At 45.0% G+C, this 17177-nt stretch overlaps 1 protein-coding gene across 2 annotated transcripts in view; it reads right to left on the bottom strand.

Annotated features, from left to right (window-relative positions):
- Positions 1 to 6444: 6444 nt before the first annotated feature.
- Positions 6445 to 17177, bottom strand: part of c8hxorf58 (chromosome 8 CXorf58 homolog) — a 59467-nt gene continuing 48734 nt past the window's right edge. For both annotated transcript variants that reach the window (XM_072514038.1, XM_072514037.1), the window contains 2 exons: positions 10927 to 11071; positions 6445 to 6906 (listed from right to left, as the gene is read on the bottom strand). In XM_072514038.1, the coding sequence (XP_072370139.1) occupies positions 6733 to 6906; positions 10927 to 11071 (319 nt within the window). In that variant the 3' untranslated portion in view covers positions 6445 to 6732. The remainder of the gene's footprint in view (positions 6907 to 10926; positions 11072 to 17177) is intronic.

Genomic DNA, 17177 nt, shown 5'->3' with positions numbered 1-17177 from the left:
AAGCGTGCAATACCTTTACATTTTTCATCTCATGACAAATCATCTGTATGAAATCCAATCAGTGTTCCAGTGATTTCCTGATGAGTGCATTTCGAATTTTTTGACAAATTGTCAAATGTGTTTTTATATTTTATTTGCGTATGCAAATGTGTTTTTTGTAATTGTTTATAATTACTTCGATTAAACCAATTAACCCCTTTCTCTACCCAATTGAAATGTTAAGTGAATATTTATTTCACTAAGGAAACAAAATTTTTTTTTTGAATGTGGCATGTTTATTTGCCTTGACTGTTTCTTTTCTATGTTAAATTTATGCATATACTCTGTAAAATAAAGATGTTATTTTTTTGCTACAATAGTGATAGGATGGATCTCTTTCTACCTGTTCAGGTAACACAAAGCTTAATCAGAAATGGAACCGAAATTTCCTCCACTCTAAATTCTTAAACCTTAAATCTGCACCTGATGTGGAAATTTAGAGTAACATTTGTTTTGCCCAGTAAAATCTTTGTTCAGCTAACAGCAAGTATAGTATGTAGAATCTGTCCTTAAAGTACATGGATTAACAGCCTTGTGGCTTGTTGTTACACCATTAAGGCCAGATTTGTGATCTTTTGTCTGTTCTTGAGCAAACTAAATTCATCAGGGGTAATTGGAATTGGCCTGAGAATATTTGGGTTGATTGGTAGCAAGATCAGCCACAAGTGGGTAGTTGTTGTTGACTGGATTTAGTTTAGCTGTGATTTCTCCTTTGTCAAATTGTTTGCTTAGTACCTGGATTTGCACAGCATGAACAGCCAATTGTGAGAGTTGCTCAGTGTACATGAGTTACTGGTACACATGAAATTACTATCTTCAGATCAAGAGGAGGAAAATGTAAAATAAAATATTTTCAAGATAAGGAAGTGTGCAATTCATGGCAATTAATGTGTTAATAATAACCAGGAGTCCACCAGGTCAATGCTAAACGGCGAGAGTTATGGTTGTAATGCACACTACATCGAGTAGCTTCCCAACTATTCAAATATCACACGTGCTAGTTCCGTAGAAGACTCTTACTGGATTTGAAACATTAGCTCTGTTTCTCTCTGCACGTGCTACCAGACCTATTGAGTTTTCCCAATACTTTGTCTTGCTAATGCTTTCTCTTTGTGGCTTTTACTGATGTTTCCCTTAAACTTACAAATTTGTAACTCTTGATTTCATAGTTTTACTGCATGATTTTCCACAACCTGTTTTATTGGTATTTTAAAACTAACATGGTGCTCCTGTATCAACATACTACATGTCTCAGTTTTAGAAAGTTACCCAGGGATTTCTGCCAGCATAAAGACATGAGCACCAGTATAATCTTGCTGAACATGATTAGCATTACTTCACTTTTTTGAAGCTTTTATATATGAAGCTTAAGATCTTGTTCAGTAGTACTGAAGTTCTCCAGAGCACTGTTGAAAGTTTCCAATTTCAATATGTTTATAGAAACATACCTAAGATTTTAAAGTATCGTCTTGCATCTTTGACTTTGTGTGTGTGTATATATATATATATATATATATTATATATATATTATATATATATATATATATATATATATATATATATATATATATATATATATATATATATATATATATATATATATATATATATATATTTATTCACTCTTTATTCACCTGAGGAAGGAGCTGTGCTCCGAAAGCTAGTGATTCAAAACAAATCTGTTGGACTTTAACCTGGTGTTGTAGGACTTCTTACTGTGCGCATCCCAGTCCAACGCCGGCATCTCCACATCATTAAGATTTGAAAAGTAGTGAATACATCATTGCTTATTTGGGTCTAATTCCTACCATGTGTTAGGTGCAACCTTCACAAATGTTTTATCATCAGTACACCTTTAACCCCATTCTCCCCTGAAGGAGCTGGTTTGTGCTATTTCTGAAGGCACTATTATTATGGTACCTTGCCCAAGTAGGTAATGATTCTTATCCTCACCTAGAGCTTTGGAGGAACTTTTAAGTGTCCAACTGGATTGCTACAATCTACCAGGTTTAGTACTTTTGCACTTCTATCTGTAGGTTATGGGTCCAATCCCTGCTGCAGAAAAGGATCTAGGCTAACACTTCACTGCAGTACTAATGGATTCTTATTCAAAATGTGGCAACTCTAAGGGAGAGCAACTGTCAATTACTATTTTTTGGATGAGATGTTAAACTAAAGCCTTCTTTGCACTCTTAAGTGATCTCATAGCACCATTCAAAGAAAAGCAATAACAACTTATAGAGACTTCAAAGGAATATTATCAAACAAAGTATTATGCCAACCTACAGGAGGAGATACTTGGTCAGAAGGGTAGGGTTCAAGGAGTGCCTTAGGAGGAAGTGTGGTGGAACGGTGTATGGAGGGAACTCCAAGGCCAACTGAAGGCACGGTTAGCGATAGTGGAATGATTAAAAAAAGGGATGCTCAAGTGGCCAGAATTAGAGGAGTGCAGATATGTCAGAGGGCTGTGGGATTAGAGAAGATTACAGAGGTGGGGAGGGGCAAGACCATGGAGAGATGTGCAAACAATGAGATTTTGAAAATCAAAATGTTGCTTGACTGGAGTCAATTTAGGTCAGCACATACAGGAGTGCAAGAGGAAAATTACTTGCTGTGAATTAAGACCTGGGTAATAGAAAATGGAATGGGGAGATCAGCCAAAGGTGCAATAGAATAGTCAAATCGAGAGGTAACAAAGGTATGACTTGAAAGTTTCAGCAGCAGATGAGGGGTAAATAAGATACAAGTTGGATTTGGCTACATAATGTAATGCAATATGGTCACTTGACAATATAATGTTTTTGAATTTTTGTGATATACAAAACAAGGATAAGTGGACAAATATTAGGAGACAATGAATAAAAATATTTACACATCGGTCAGTTTCAATTTACATACCTACATCGTCGTTCTTGCATTATTTACAGTGGTGGTCACGATTTCCTGTTTATCGTTCTCCAGTAGTTTTTCGATTCTGGCTGTTTCCCCTGCTCCCTGTTGCCTTATTCTTTCTCACCCCTCCCCCCCCTTTCTTGGTCATTTATCTTGCCGCCTTCACTTATCTTGTACCCTACTCCAGTCTGTTGCTGTGATACTGCGCCTCGTATTTTTTTTGTTGGGCATGGTTGGGTTCCATGTTCCCCTGCCCCCCCCCCCCCTTCCTTGCTGTGTCGTGGCTACCCTCTCCTGTTGACGTCTTAGCTGTTGGCTACAAACTGGTCTTGGAACAACCGAGTGAATGGCTCCCACATTTTGTGGAAGCCCTCCTCCGACCCTCAGATGGCAAATTAAATTTTCTCCATTTGGAGAAATTCCGATAAGTCGGACAGCTTTGGTGGTGCTGATGACCGCCAACCGAGCAGATTCTCCAACAGGCTCAGGGAGGTAAGGGCATCGGCCCTCCTTCCCATGAAGAGATCTGGCTGTGCTGATACCCCAAAGACTGCCACTCGTGGGCAAGGCTTCACCCTCACCCCTACCCCCTTGGGCATTGCCTCAAAAGTCTGGGGCAAGACGAGAACATGTGGCTGTGGTTGGCTGGGCCTCCTTGGACCTGTCCACATTTGTCCTCCACCTCCGGGAAGAACCTACTCATTTGGGTTCTGGTTAACGGGGCTCTGTATACCACTTTTAGCTGCATGAGGCTTAGCCTTGCGCAAGTGATGGTGGTGTTGACCCTGTGCACTGCTTCGCTCCAGAGTGCCCAGCCTATTTCAAACCCAAGTCCTCCTCACCCTTCTCTCTCGTCTAGTTGGGTGTTGGCCCTCATGAGCAGTCGCCCATACATGTCACCATAGTTCCCTTTCTCTAGGATGTCTGCAACCAGTAGGGCCTCTAACAGTGATTGTTATGGTGGCCGTGGATCCGTCCTCGTTTCACTTTGTCGGAAGTTTTTGCAGATACCATAGTTTGTTCCCCCTGTCAGCTGGAACATTTCTGTCAGTTCCTCAAGCGTTGTCAGCCTGTTGTTGGTGTAAATGTCTTTAACTGTCAGTGCCCCCCCTCCCCGGCCGGGGCCTGTCTCCGCCTTTTGAAGGTGGTGTTCATCGTCGCATGGTCATGACCATGTTCATCAGGCGCCATGTTCGATGTTAGCTGTCTACCCTTGACAAAGCCCATCTGGTCTTCTGCTACCACCTCTGGTACGCAGTCCTCCAGTTTGACTCGGACCTTGGCCAGTATTTTTGCTTCTGCGCTTAGTTCATAAGATATAGGAGCAGAATTAAGCCATTCGGCCCATCGAGTCTGCTCTGCCATTCAATTTTGGCTGATATGTTCCTCATCGGCTACCTACAACGTCACAGACCAAGAACTGGATTGCATCTCCTCCCTGGAACACATGACCTAGGAGCGGGAGTAGGCAATTTAGCCTTCTGAGCCTAACACCCTCAATGTTATGGCTGATCCCATCCTGGCCTCAAATCCACCGTCCTGCCCGTTGCCCATAACCCTCCAATCCATTATCAATTAAAAATCTGTCTAACTCCTCAAATGTACTCACTCCCAGCATCCACCGCACTTTGGGGTAGCAAATTCCACAGATTCAGAACCCTTTGGGAGAAGTAGATTTTCCTCATCTGTTTTATATTTGCTACCTCTTATTCTAAGATTTTGACCTCTCGTTTTAGAATACCCCACAAGAGGAAGCATCAGCTCCATGTCTACTCTATCCCTAACTTTTAGCATCTTGTATACCTCCAATTACATCTCCTTTCATGCTTTCATGTTCGTTTTCTGTTTAGCAGCGAGATGGGCCTGTAGGAACTGCATTCTGTTGGGTCTTGTCTTCGGTATCAGCAAGATTGAGGCTTGTGCCAGTACAGGTGGAAGGGTGCCCATCACCAGTGAATCTCTGAACATCTCCCGCAGGTGTGGGGCCAGAGATAACTCAAATCTTTTAGAAGTCCGCCGGGAAACCGTTTGGTCCAGGCGCCTTCCTCGTTGTAGCCAGCCTAATGGCCTCCATCCTCTTTACCTGTATTTCCCTTGTGGTGTTTTCTTCCACCCCCCCCCACCCCCCGTCTTCTACGCTTTCCTGCACACATTCCTACCTTCCTCTCTCGTCCCCAAAACAAGGCAGCACAATCCCGCGCAAAGTGGTGGTTCACAGTTGGTAATTCAGAAAGTAGAAAGTAAACATTAAGAGTCTCTTCCTATGGGTTCTTCATCATTGTTCCTGCTGCTGCTTCTCTCGTCCGCTTTCCGAAATGAACTTGTCTGCATCTGCAGGGGCCATGAAGAGGTGCTCCCTGCCTTGGAACGTCACCCAGAGCTTGGCTGAGTACAGCATCCCAAACTTTATGCTGATTTTGTACAATGCGGCCTTCATCCTATTAAATTCTGCCCGCGCTTGGCCAGGTCAGCTCCAATGTCCTGATAACTCTGAATCTGGTGGCTTTCCCAATTACAGATTTTAGTTTGACTCGCCCAGCGCAGGATTCGTTCCCGGTCCTGGTACCAGTGCATTTTGGTGATTATCACTCTCGACTGTTCCCCGGCTTTAGGCTTTGGGTGTGCTCTTTTGATTTCTGGTGGGTTGGGGAAGCTATCCTTCCCACCAGGTTACCAGTATTTGGGCCACATAGACTATGGGGTTCCTACCTTCGATCCCCCAGATTGGCCCACAATTTGTAAGTTCGCTGGTTCTTCAGGTCCTCGATTTTTTTCCTTTTCAAATTATCCTGTGTTGTGACCAGCCTTGTCACCTCCTTCTCCAGGGTGATGAGCCGGTCGGCCTGGTCTGTTGCAGCTTTTTCCAGCTCTTTGATTATTTCCTCCTGGGCTTCCAGTCACCTCTCTGCGTTATCCAGGGCCACCTGCATGGTCGCCAGAGCTTCGGCAACCGCACCCTTCACAGCAGCTTGAATGTCCGACTTCATCTCTTTCTGATGCACTCTCAATTCTCTTGAAAGAAACATCCAGCAATCAGCTGGTATGGGTGGGCTTCTTGTATGGCGGGCCGGTCTCGCTCTGGCAAGGCCCGAGTTTTGCCGCCTCGTGCCTAGACTGGCTTGGTTGTTTGTTTGACAAGACAGTTCCACTCCTGGTTTCCACACATCCTCTGAAATGCCTGCTATTTAGCTTTTTGCCTCTCGTCGTGTTGTGGTACTGGTGTGGGGATGAGTTTTTAGTGTCAGCGTGCTCTTTCAGGCAAAAAGAGCCTATTTTTCAGGTTTGTGAGAAGAGAGCCATCTGATGTACAAGTTCTCAGCACATCCCCGTCACCAGAAGTCCCGCTGACAATATATTAAGGGGTGGTTAATTCCCATGTTTCATTGTGCAGCATGAGTCACATCTTCAGAAGAGAAAGGGAAAAAGATTTGTAGGGGTGGAGGGAAGGGTGAAGGAAGGGCAATGTTGATTGCAGTTTCTTGCTACAATGTAATCTACTGTTACATAGAGACCTTAATTTCATGCACTTTAATGCTTAACATTTACACTGAAAACTTAAAGCCATTCAATTTACAATTCATCATATGTGTGTATCCAACAGATCGATTCTGTGTATTCAAACCAAAGGTTAATTGAATACAGCTTGTACATAGTGTGTCAAAGTGAAAGCCAACGAAAAAGCCCCTCAAAGGCTATTACTTTTTCTTAACAGTTGTTAATAGTGCTGACAATGCAACAATCAAAGTGTGGCAGCCCACGTGCCGCCTTCAAGAGTCTTATTTCAGTCAGGGAAAGGTACATCTAATAGTCAAGTGAAAGCTCCTGGGTCCAAGCATAGAGTTCATCCACTTCAAGCTCCCACTCTTCATCCGAAGCTAAATAAGCAACTTGACTTTTCTTATCTTGATCACAGCTTGTGACAAACTGAGGGCCATCCTGTGCAAGATTATGTTGAGTGGGTTTATTTCGTTCATCCTGGAAATCACATTGATGCAGTCATTGTTTAAAGAAAGTTGAAACAAAACCATCAACAAATAGGGTCTTAAAATCTGATGGTAGTATTGTATCTTTATGTTTCCGAATAGGAAAGACATTTTTAAATTTTGGAATAGCCCTCATTGTAATTTTTCTTCTGTAATAAGGTAATCAATCATCTGTCAATGGTACAATATACTAGTGCCCAATATGTATGTGGATTGATATCGTACATGAATTCAGACAATGCTGAAGTAACTCCACCTCGCTTCGCTTGCTTTGCTCCCTAACAATAGAGAACAGTAATGTAAGGCCACAGCTGGAACTTTGTGTACAATTCTAGTCACCACATTAATGGAAGGATATGATTGCTGTGGAGAGAGTGCAGAGGAGATTTACAAAATGATGCCAGGGCTTGACAACTGTAGATATACGAGGACAGATTGAACAAGCTAGGGTGGGTTTCTTTAGATCAGAGGAAGCTGAGGGGTGACCTATTTGAGGTGTACAAAATGATGAGGGGCCTAGACCGGTTGGCAGGAACAACCTGTTTCCATCTAACTAAGGGGTCAATTACTAGGGGGCATACATTTAAGGTGATTGGCAGAAGGATTAGAGAGGATAAGGGGGTGGTGGACATCTGGAATTCACTGCCTAAATTGCTAGTTGAAGCAGAAACGCTGAACTTATTTAAAAGGTACCTACAAGGCTACGGACCTGATACTGGAAAGTGGGATTAAAATGAAAGGATGGAAGGGTGGTGCAGTCGTTTGCTCTGCTGCCTCACTGCGCTGAGGATCCGGGTTCGATCCCGGCCCCAGATCACTGTCCGTGTAGAGTTTGCACATTCTTCCCGTGACTGTGTGGGTTTCATCCCCATAACCAAAGATGTTCTAGGTAGGTGGGTTCCACGCTAAATTGTTCCTTAATTGGAAACATTTAAAAAAATAAATGGATGGTTTATTTTTTTCAACCAGTGCAGGTACGGTGGGCTGAATGTGCCGTAACGTTTCTATGATTTTCTGGGAAGCAAAACCTTCATTGCAAAGTCCTTTATTATTGTGTGTGAATAAGGTACGAAATATCCTGCATTTTACATAAGAGCTCTTTGCCTGCGTAGGTTATCTAGCAAAACTCCCTGATATGTACTAAATTCACTGGTCCTTATAACTTGCCCAGTAATCCTTCTATTGTGCTCATCAAGGTGAGGATATGCTAGGAATGGAACACTGCATTTCAAGAACCCAATGGCAGCACCATGTATTCCCAATAACATCTTGCATTAATCATATTCTCTTAAAGTAAAAAGAAAGTTCGAAGATGGTTTACAAAGGGTTGGAAAAATGAAAATGAAAGATAAAGATGTTAAGCTATGAAGTGGAGATGCCGGCGTTGGACTGGGGTGAGCAGAGTAAGGAGTCTTACAACACCAGGTTAAAGTCCAACAGGTTTGTTTCAAATCACTAGCTTTCGGAGCACTGCTCCTTCGTCAGGTGAATGAAGAGGTATGTTCCAGAAACATACATATAGACAAAGTCAAAGGTGCAAGACAATGCTTTGAATGCGAGCATTTGCAGGTAATTAAGTCTTCACAGATCCAGAGATAGAGGTAACCCCAGGTTAAAGAGGTGTGAATTGTCTCAAGCCAGGACAGTTGGTAGGATTTCGCAAGCCCGACTGGAAGGGAACATTCCTGCCTGGCGATTGTCGCGTGATGTCCTTTCATCCGTTGTCGCAGCATCTGCATGGTCTCGCCAATGTACCACGCTTCGGTACTTCCTTTGTATGAGGTAGACAACGTTGGCCGAGTCGCACAAGTATGTACCGTGTACCTGGTGGGTGGTGTTCTCATGTGTAATGGTGAGAACGTGAGAACACCACCCACCAGGTATGCGGTACATACTCATGTGACTTGGCCAACCATGGTGCAGACATTGGGGAACTGCCAGGGGTGGCAGAGCCAGATGATGAAGGACAGCCAGGGCTTGTACCAGCTGTCCCTCTGCCCAAACATCACACACGCAACATCCGAACACCCAGGGGATGGGACACAGCTCTGGGGACATGCCCACGGCCAGAGGGTGGGTGAGTGCCACGGGGAGGGGGGGCTGCCTGGAGAGATGGGCACCAACCAGGAGGAGGGGACCCTGACTGCCAACCCAGACCTGTCCAATGGAGTGGCCATGGTGGGCACCAGCTCCCCCGAGTTCCAGCCCCCCCCCCCCCCGATGAGACCACGTCTGAAGGTCAGCACACAGGACACGACACATGTATGGCTATGCATGTGCCGCGGACAAGTGACAGGGAGCAGGGTGTTGGGGGTAGTACCACTGGGAGTGGGGTATTGTACAGCACATTAAACTCCTTTTTGCACAACCATTATGATGCCTTTGTCACTTTATTCCGCAATGCAGGCTGCACCCCCCCCCCCCCCCCCCCCCCCCGGATCCTCTGCCCATCTCTCCAGGCATCCCACCCTCCCGATGGCATGCACCACCCTCCGGCCGTGAGCATGTCCCCGGAGCTGTGTCCCATCCCCTGGGTGTTTGGACATTGCGTGTGTGATGTTGCCTCCCGCAGATTTCAAGCAATGTCCAGGTATCAAGGTGTGATTGGGATGCTAGGCAATGACTCCTACATGCTATGTGGTCCGCCCACCCACAGGAATCCAATTGACATCTGTGGAGTGCTCACTTAACCGCGATTGCCAATTCCCTTTCAGAAATAGTCTTCAGCTGTGCAGCCAGAGGCTTCAGCAGTGGGGAGTATGGGTGATCGGTGGGGCAGGGGTTGCCCCGGGAACGGGTAAACATGATCCAGGGTTGACTTGGTGCTGCAAGCAGTTGTACGCCCGGTTGCAACCCCCCCTCCCCAAAACGCCTCCCCACATCCCGGTGACGGCCCACCACTGCGGAGGGTCCCCCCCCCGCCGAGCACGGGTGGCAAGTTCAGCGCCCCCGTCTCTTTGCCTGTGAACAAAGATGGCTACTCACCTCCTCGCCTCCCCACAGGAGCCCTTCCACCATATTCATGTTTTTCAAAAGGAACACTAATTGGCGGCAGCGTGACCACTTGCTGGGGTGGCTGCTGAATGACAGAAGGCCGTTGGATGGTGGGTCGTTCTCGTTAATTATATGGAAATAGGGCTTAAGTGATGATAATTGGTTTCTTTCAACGTTACGGCGAGATCCCGATTTCGCCTACAGGAGCTGGCTGTTTGCATCGCAAACTGTTTGGCGCCCTGCGCAGTTCTCATTTTTGGCCTGTCCCGCGATTCACTGGCCTCGTTACGCTTGAGCAAGAGCATAACGAGGCCAGAGAATCGCACACATGGAATTTATAGATGAGGGAAAAACAAGGCTAAGGGTTTCAGCAATAGACAGACTGAACTAGATGTGACTGCAATCATGGCAGCTTTTGAACAACAGGGTAAGGCAGAACAGGCTGCTACGATTTAGCATGATCTGCTTCAGTCCAAGTGAGTGGCTGAGGAGGAAGACGGAATCACTGGAAGGAGTGCAGGATTTTGTGGTTGAGCTAAAAGTTATGGTTTCAATCTTCCATACATTTGGTTAGGATAAGTTGTGACACCATGAGAGTGACAGCACAGAGATCGTCGGGGAATGGACAGGTGGAGTCGGAAGTCCCAATGTAAAAATGGAAGTTGTTAACAGATCATTTCACAAAGCGGGTTATGTAGATAAGAAAGAGGAATCGGCCATGGATACATCCTTGGAGAAGTTTGGAGGTGATGATGCAGAAGTGAGATGTGAAGGCTCTGCTGGAGGTCAGCTGGCTGTGCTCAAAGGTAGAATTAAACCACACAAGCCCATTTCCAATGGGTGAAAACAGTAAGTGGACCATGTAATTGATCATTTCACTAACTTACTTGATAAGTAAATATGAAATAAAATGAATTTAACTATTTTGACAAACACTAGATTAACTCATGCAGTCATAATTCTTTAGGGAACAAAATATAGGGAATTAAAACATTGTATGTAAATCATATGGTTTTACCTGCTTGATTTCATCCAAACCATACATCTTTCTCATTTTGGAAACTTTTAGTTGTGTTTTATAAGAACGGCGCTGTGACTCTCTTGATGTTTTTGAGGATATTGAGGATCGACGTGGAGGAAATTGTGTGGCTGGACATGGTGATCTAGGAAAATAAACATAGAAACATAGATCTTTCTATGCAGATTTTGGTATTTTTCTCATCAACAAGCTCCTAGTTTGTTGTACAGAGTATCTTGCGTGTAAATGGGAATGACTGGCAGGGTTATGTAGCTAATGTGCATGTGGTGTTGCAAAATTTCCATCCACCCAATTCGTTTTCTCTCCAGTAGCTGGTTTAAGCTACCAGATTAGTCTAGACGAGAGCTGCCCAAAATATTGCACAGCAGGGGAAAACTGACTGAATGGAATATCAGGAAGAGATTAAGGGTTAAGGAAAAGATATAGGAAGAGATATAGGGTTAAGGAAAATCCCAAGGCATTCTACATGTTCCTAAAAAGCAAGAGGGTAGCCAGGGAAAGGGTTGGCCCACTGAAGGATAGGCAAGGGAATCTATGTGTGCCGCCAGAGGAAATGGGTGAGGTACTAAATGAATACTTTGCATCAGTATTCACCAAAGAAAAGGAATTGGTGGATGTTGAGTCTGGAGAAGGGTGTGTAGATAACCTGGGTCACATTGAGATCCAAAAAGACGAGGTGTTGGGCGTCTTGAAAAATATTAAGGTAGATAAGTCCCCAGGGCCTGATGGGATCTACCCTAGAATACTGAAGGCGGCTAGAGAGGAAATTGCTGAGGCCTTGACAGAAATCTTTGGATCCTCACTGTCTTCAGGTGATGTCCCGGAGGACTGGAGAATAGCCAGTGTTGTTCCTTTGTTGAAGAAGGGTAGCAAGGATAATCCAGGGAACTACAGACCGGTGAGCCTCCTCAGTGGTAGGGAAATTACTGGAGAGAATTCTTCAAGACAGGATCTACCCCCATTTGGAAGCAAATGGATATATTAGCGAGGGGCAGCATGGTTTTCTGAAGGGGAGGTCGTGTCTCACTATCTTGATAGAGTTTTTCGAAGAAGTCACAAAGATGATTGATGCAGGTAGGGCAGTGGATGGTGTCTATATGGATTTCAGTAAGGCCTTTGACAAGGTCCCTCACGGTAGACTGGTACAAAAGGTGAAGTCACACGGGATCAGGGGTGAGCTGGCAAGATGGATACAGAACTGGCTAGGTCATAGAACAGTACGAAGTCTTACAACACCAGGTTAAAGTCCAACAGGTTTGTTTCGATGTCACTAGCTCAGGTGAATCCTGAGGAAGGAGCAGCGCTCCAAAAGCTAGTGACATCGAAACAAACCTGTTGGACTTTAACCTGGTGTTGTAAGACTTCGTACTGTGCTCACCCCAGTCCAACGCCGGCATCTCCACATCATAGGTCATAGAAGGCAGAGAATAGCAATGGAAGGATGCTTTTCTAATTGGAGGGCTGTGACTAGTGGTGTTCCGCAGGGATCAGTGCTGCAACCTTTGCTGTTTGTGGTATATATAAATGATTTGGAGGAAAATGTAACTAGTCTGATTTGTAAGTTTGCAGACGACACAAAGGTTGGTGGAATTGCGGATAGCGATGAAGACTGTCAGAGGCTACAGCAGGATTTAGATCATTTGAGACTTGGGCGGAGAGATGGCAGATGGAGTTTAATCCGGACAAATGTGAGGTAATGCATTTTGGAACATCTAATGCAGGTAGGGAATATACAGTGAATGGTAGAACCCTCGAGTATTGACAATCAGAGAGATTTAGGTGTACAGGTCCACAGGTCACTGAAAGGGGCAACATAGGTGGAGAAGGTAGTCAAGAAGGCATACGGCATGCTTGCCTTCATTGGCCGGGGCATTGAGTATAAGAATTGGCAAGTCATGTTGTAGCTGTATAGGACCTTAGTTAGGCCACACTTGGAGTATAGTGTTCAATTCTGGTCGCCACACTACCAGAAGGATGTGGAGGCTTTAGAGAGGGTTCAGAAGAGATTTACCAGGATGTTGCCTGGTATGGAGGGCATTAGCTATGAGGAGTGGTTGAACAAACTCTGTTTGTTCTCCCTGGAACGACGGAGGTTGAGGGGCGACCTGATAGAGGTCTACAAAATTATGAGGGGCATAGACAGAGTGGATAGTCAGAGACTTTTTCCCAGGGTAGAGGGGTAGAGGGGTCAATTACTAGGGGGCATAGGTGTAAGGTGCGAGAGGCAAGATTTAGAGGAGATGTACGAGGCAGGTTTTTTACACAGAGGGTAGTGGGTGCCTGGAACTCGCTGCCGGAGGTGGTGGTGGAAGCAGGGACGATAGTGACATTTAAGGGCATCTTGACAAATACATGAATAGGATGGGAATAGAGGCGATACGGACCCAGGAAGTGTAGAAGATTTTAGTTTAGATGGGGAGCATGGTAGGTGCAGGCTTGGAGGGCCGAAGGGCCTGTTCCTGTGCTGTACTTTTCTTTGTTCTTTGTTCCATTTCCTGAGTGCCCCCATGAATGGATTCACTGTGCAATATCATCAGTGCACCAGACTTGTGACCCCCGACACTGTCCATCAACCTTTCTTCGTGAGAATTCCAAATATCTCTGATGCAGATCATGGACCTGAAACATCAACTGTTTCTGTGCCAGACATGCTGAATGTTTCTGGCATTTTCTATTTCTATTTCAGAATTCCGACATCCGCAGTATTTTGCTTTGCGTTACCAAAGCTCTCAATCATAGATTATCATAGAATTTACAGTGCAGAAGGAGGCCATTCAGCCCATCGAGTCTGCACCGGCTCTTGGAAAGAGCACCCTACCCAAAGTCAACACCTCCACCCTATCCCCATAACCCAGTAACCCCACCCAACACTAAGGGCAATTTTGGACACTCAGGGCAATTTATCATGGCCAATCCACCTAACCTGCACATCTTTGGACTGTGGGAGGAAACCGGAGCACCCGGAGGAAACCCACGCAGACACGGGGAGAACGTGCAGACTCCGCACAGACAGTGACCCAAGCCGGAATCGAACCTGGGACCCTGGAGCTGTGAAGCAATTGTGCTATCCACAATGCTACCGTGCTGCCCCAAATCTCTTTGGGGAACTAGTCTGACTCTGGTGTTCAGGATACACTTGCAGCCAGCCATCTCCTTAGCTGCAGTCCCCAACAAACCTGATGCTTCTTGTGTCTGGGAGGTAAGAACAGCCCGTGGAGGGAGGAAGGGGGAGGGACCTGCTTGGGCAGTGTCCTGGTGCATGTGAAATGAAATGAAAATCACTTATTGTCACGAGTAGGCTTCAATGAAGTTACTGTGAAAAGCCCCTAGTCGCCACATTCCGGCGCCTGTTCGGGGAGGCTGGTACGTGAATTGAACCGTTCTGCTGGCCCGCCTTGGTCTGCTTTAAAAGCCAGCGATTTAGCCCAGTGTGCTAAACCAGCCCCTGTGTGGTGTGGATGGGGGGGTTGTTGCCCTTCTGCTTTAGTGTGGGGGGGCTTTGCCCTGGTTCCTCTGTACGTATGTGTATCTGGGGTTTGGCTGTGCGGGGCGGGGGGGGAGATGTGGGAGTTCCCCATAGCATGCTGGGGGTACCCAGTGTCCATGGGGGCTGGGGAGAGTTTTGGTTTAATGCAGATTGAGATGCTCTTTAAAAAGAGAGCCCGATTACTGTGGAGCTGTCGTTGCCGGCTCCATCAGGCCGCACCCCACCAGTGTGACACCGGCAGCCAGGCCTCCAGATTTTTGCTGCACAAAGTGCGAGAGAATGTGGAGAGAAATTTCAGTTGTGCAGCTGGAGAGCTACACGCCGGTTTTCTCGCTCCCAGCCAGCGCAAAGTTCTGCCCATGAAGTTGGTTTCTAATAAGTGGGGCTGCTGCAAAACAACGGCTCATGATTTATGAGATGTCAAAAATTTCTGAATATTCCAGTTCCAACCGCTAAGTGCTTCAAGAAGTTACATTTAGTTAACAATTTAAATATAAAAAAATGACCTCAGTTGCTTCACAGAGACACAACGGATGCTGAGCCAAAGAGGAAGCAATTAGGAAGGTTGAATAAAAGTTTGGTCAGAGGTAGGTTTTTTTTTGGGTGGTGGGAAGTTGTTGAAGCTGAGCAATATAGATAGAGAATTTCAGAGTATGAAGGCATAACTATAAATGGCAGGATAGAGGATGGGCTGAGGTAAGCGGAACAAGACTATTGGAGCGATGGGGGTTGGGTTTAACACTGAAGGAAATTATAAAAATAGGAGTTTTGAGGTCATCGAGGGATTTCTAAATAAGGATGCAAATTTTGAACTTGAGGTATTGTGGCAGCAGAGGTGAATGTAGGTCAGTGAGAACAGGGCCTGAAAAATGGGGAAAGTGGGATAAGATACAGAAGAGTTTAGATGAGCTGATGTACATGGAGGATGGGAATCTGGCCAGTAAGGCATTGCAATAATCTGATTTGGAGGTGACAAAGCCATGAATAATGGTTTCAGCAGTAAATGGTTTGAGGGAGGAGCAGAGGTGGGTAGTCTTTCGATGGAGAGGACATCAGAATAGCAACTGATCTTAGGTTAAAGGACATTGAGGCTACGAACAAACCTGTTCAGACAGTGGACTGGGATAATTTTGTTTTATTTTTATTTGCTCATGCATTGGAGGCGATGGTGGCAAAGCCAGAATTTATTGGCCGACCCTAATTTATTTATTTTTAATCAATTTTAGAGTAGCCAATTCATTTTTTTCCCAATTAGGGGACAATTTTAGCATGGACAATCCATCTGACCTGCACATCTTTGGGTTGTCACGCAAACACGGGGAGAATGTGCAAACTCCACACGGACAGCGACCCAGAGCCGGGATCGAATCTGGGACCTTGGCGCAGTGAGGCAGCAATGCTAACCACTGCGCCACCGTGCTGCCCATGGCCAATCCTAATTACTCTTAAAAAGGCAGTCCATCTTCTTGAAGCACTGCTGTTCATGAGGTGAAGGTTCTCCCAAAGTGCTGTTAGGTAGGGAGTGCCAGGATTTTGACCCAACAAAAATGAAGGTATGGCAATATTTCCAAGTCAGGATGGCTTGTGACTTGGAGAGGAACATGCTGGTAATGGTGCTCCTGTGCAACTGTTGCTCTTCTAGTTGGTAAAGGTCAAAGTTTTGGAGGTGCTGTCCAAGGAACCTTGGCGGGTTGCTGCATTGCATGGGTGTAGATGATTCAAACTGATGTCCTATTGCATTGGTTGGGGAGGATGTGAATGTCTCAGGTGTTTATCAAGCAGGTTGCTTTGACCTGGATGTTATTAAGCTTCATTAGTGTTGTTGGAGCTGCATTCATCCAGGTAAGTGAAGAGGGCTCCACTCCTTGCTTTGTGCCTTGTAGAAAGCCGACCATTGTCTGCTGATGATGTCATCAAGGGACTTATTATAGATGAGGAAAAGGATGGTGTGTTATTCCTTGTGTCTGAATAAAACTCGTAATCTTACAGCTGAAGTAGATGCTTTATTTTGAGTTTGTTCCCTCTCCAGCGCTTATACTGTTACATCTGAGCTGCCTGTCTATGTCCTGCTCACCAGCTGCCGTTCCTGTGAAGAGTCCCTGACTTCCTGTTTGTCTGTATTTATACATCTCCCGTGCTCCCTCTAGTGATTGCTTAGTTGTATTGCATTTACATTGACACCTTGTGTGTATATATACACAGATATGCAGATCACTACATCCCCCTTTTTTTCTTTTACATATTCTTTGTACACTGTTAAAGAAAATTGTACAAAACAGTTAGATTACTTATATGTATATCTGTACAAGTGGTGATGATATTGGTTATTATACAAAGCCAATTAATATTTATGAGTCCAATCTTAATAAAAATATTGATGAGTCCAAACTTTATGAATTTGTTTGGTTGAGGTTTTTTTCCCCTGTTGTTGACGTGGTGATATTGATATTGTAACTTCTTTGTGAATGTCATCAGTGCTGTTGTTTTAAGTAACCAACACGTCATCACGAGGTGTTTGAATGGTCACTGATGTTGACTACCGAGGACTTTTTTCTGTGCTTGTGGTATTGATTTAGTGTGTCATCTGCCTTGAAAGCTGGTGTGCTTGTTTGTTCTGGAGCAAATGTGAATTCGTGAGATTCATTGTCATGCCATAGTTTGTTTGTATTCTTGTCATTGTTTTGGAGTGTGCTGTTGCATTGTCCTTCATGTGCAGAGTTGTGCCATGTTGTACAGGTCGTTT

The sequence above is a fragment of the Scyliorhinus torazame genome, chromosome 8, assembly GCF_047496885.1.
Source record: "Scyliorhinus torazame isolate Kashiwa2021f chromosome 8, sScyTor2.1, whole genome shotgun sequence".
NCBI lineage: Eukaryota > Metazoa > Chordata > Chondrichthyes > Carcharhiniformes > Scyliorhinidae > Scyliorhinus > Scyliorhinus torazame.
Note: the sequence above shows the minus strand (reverse complement) of the source record. Positions and strands in the feature narration are given on the sequence as shown.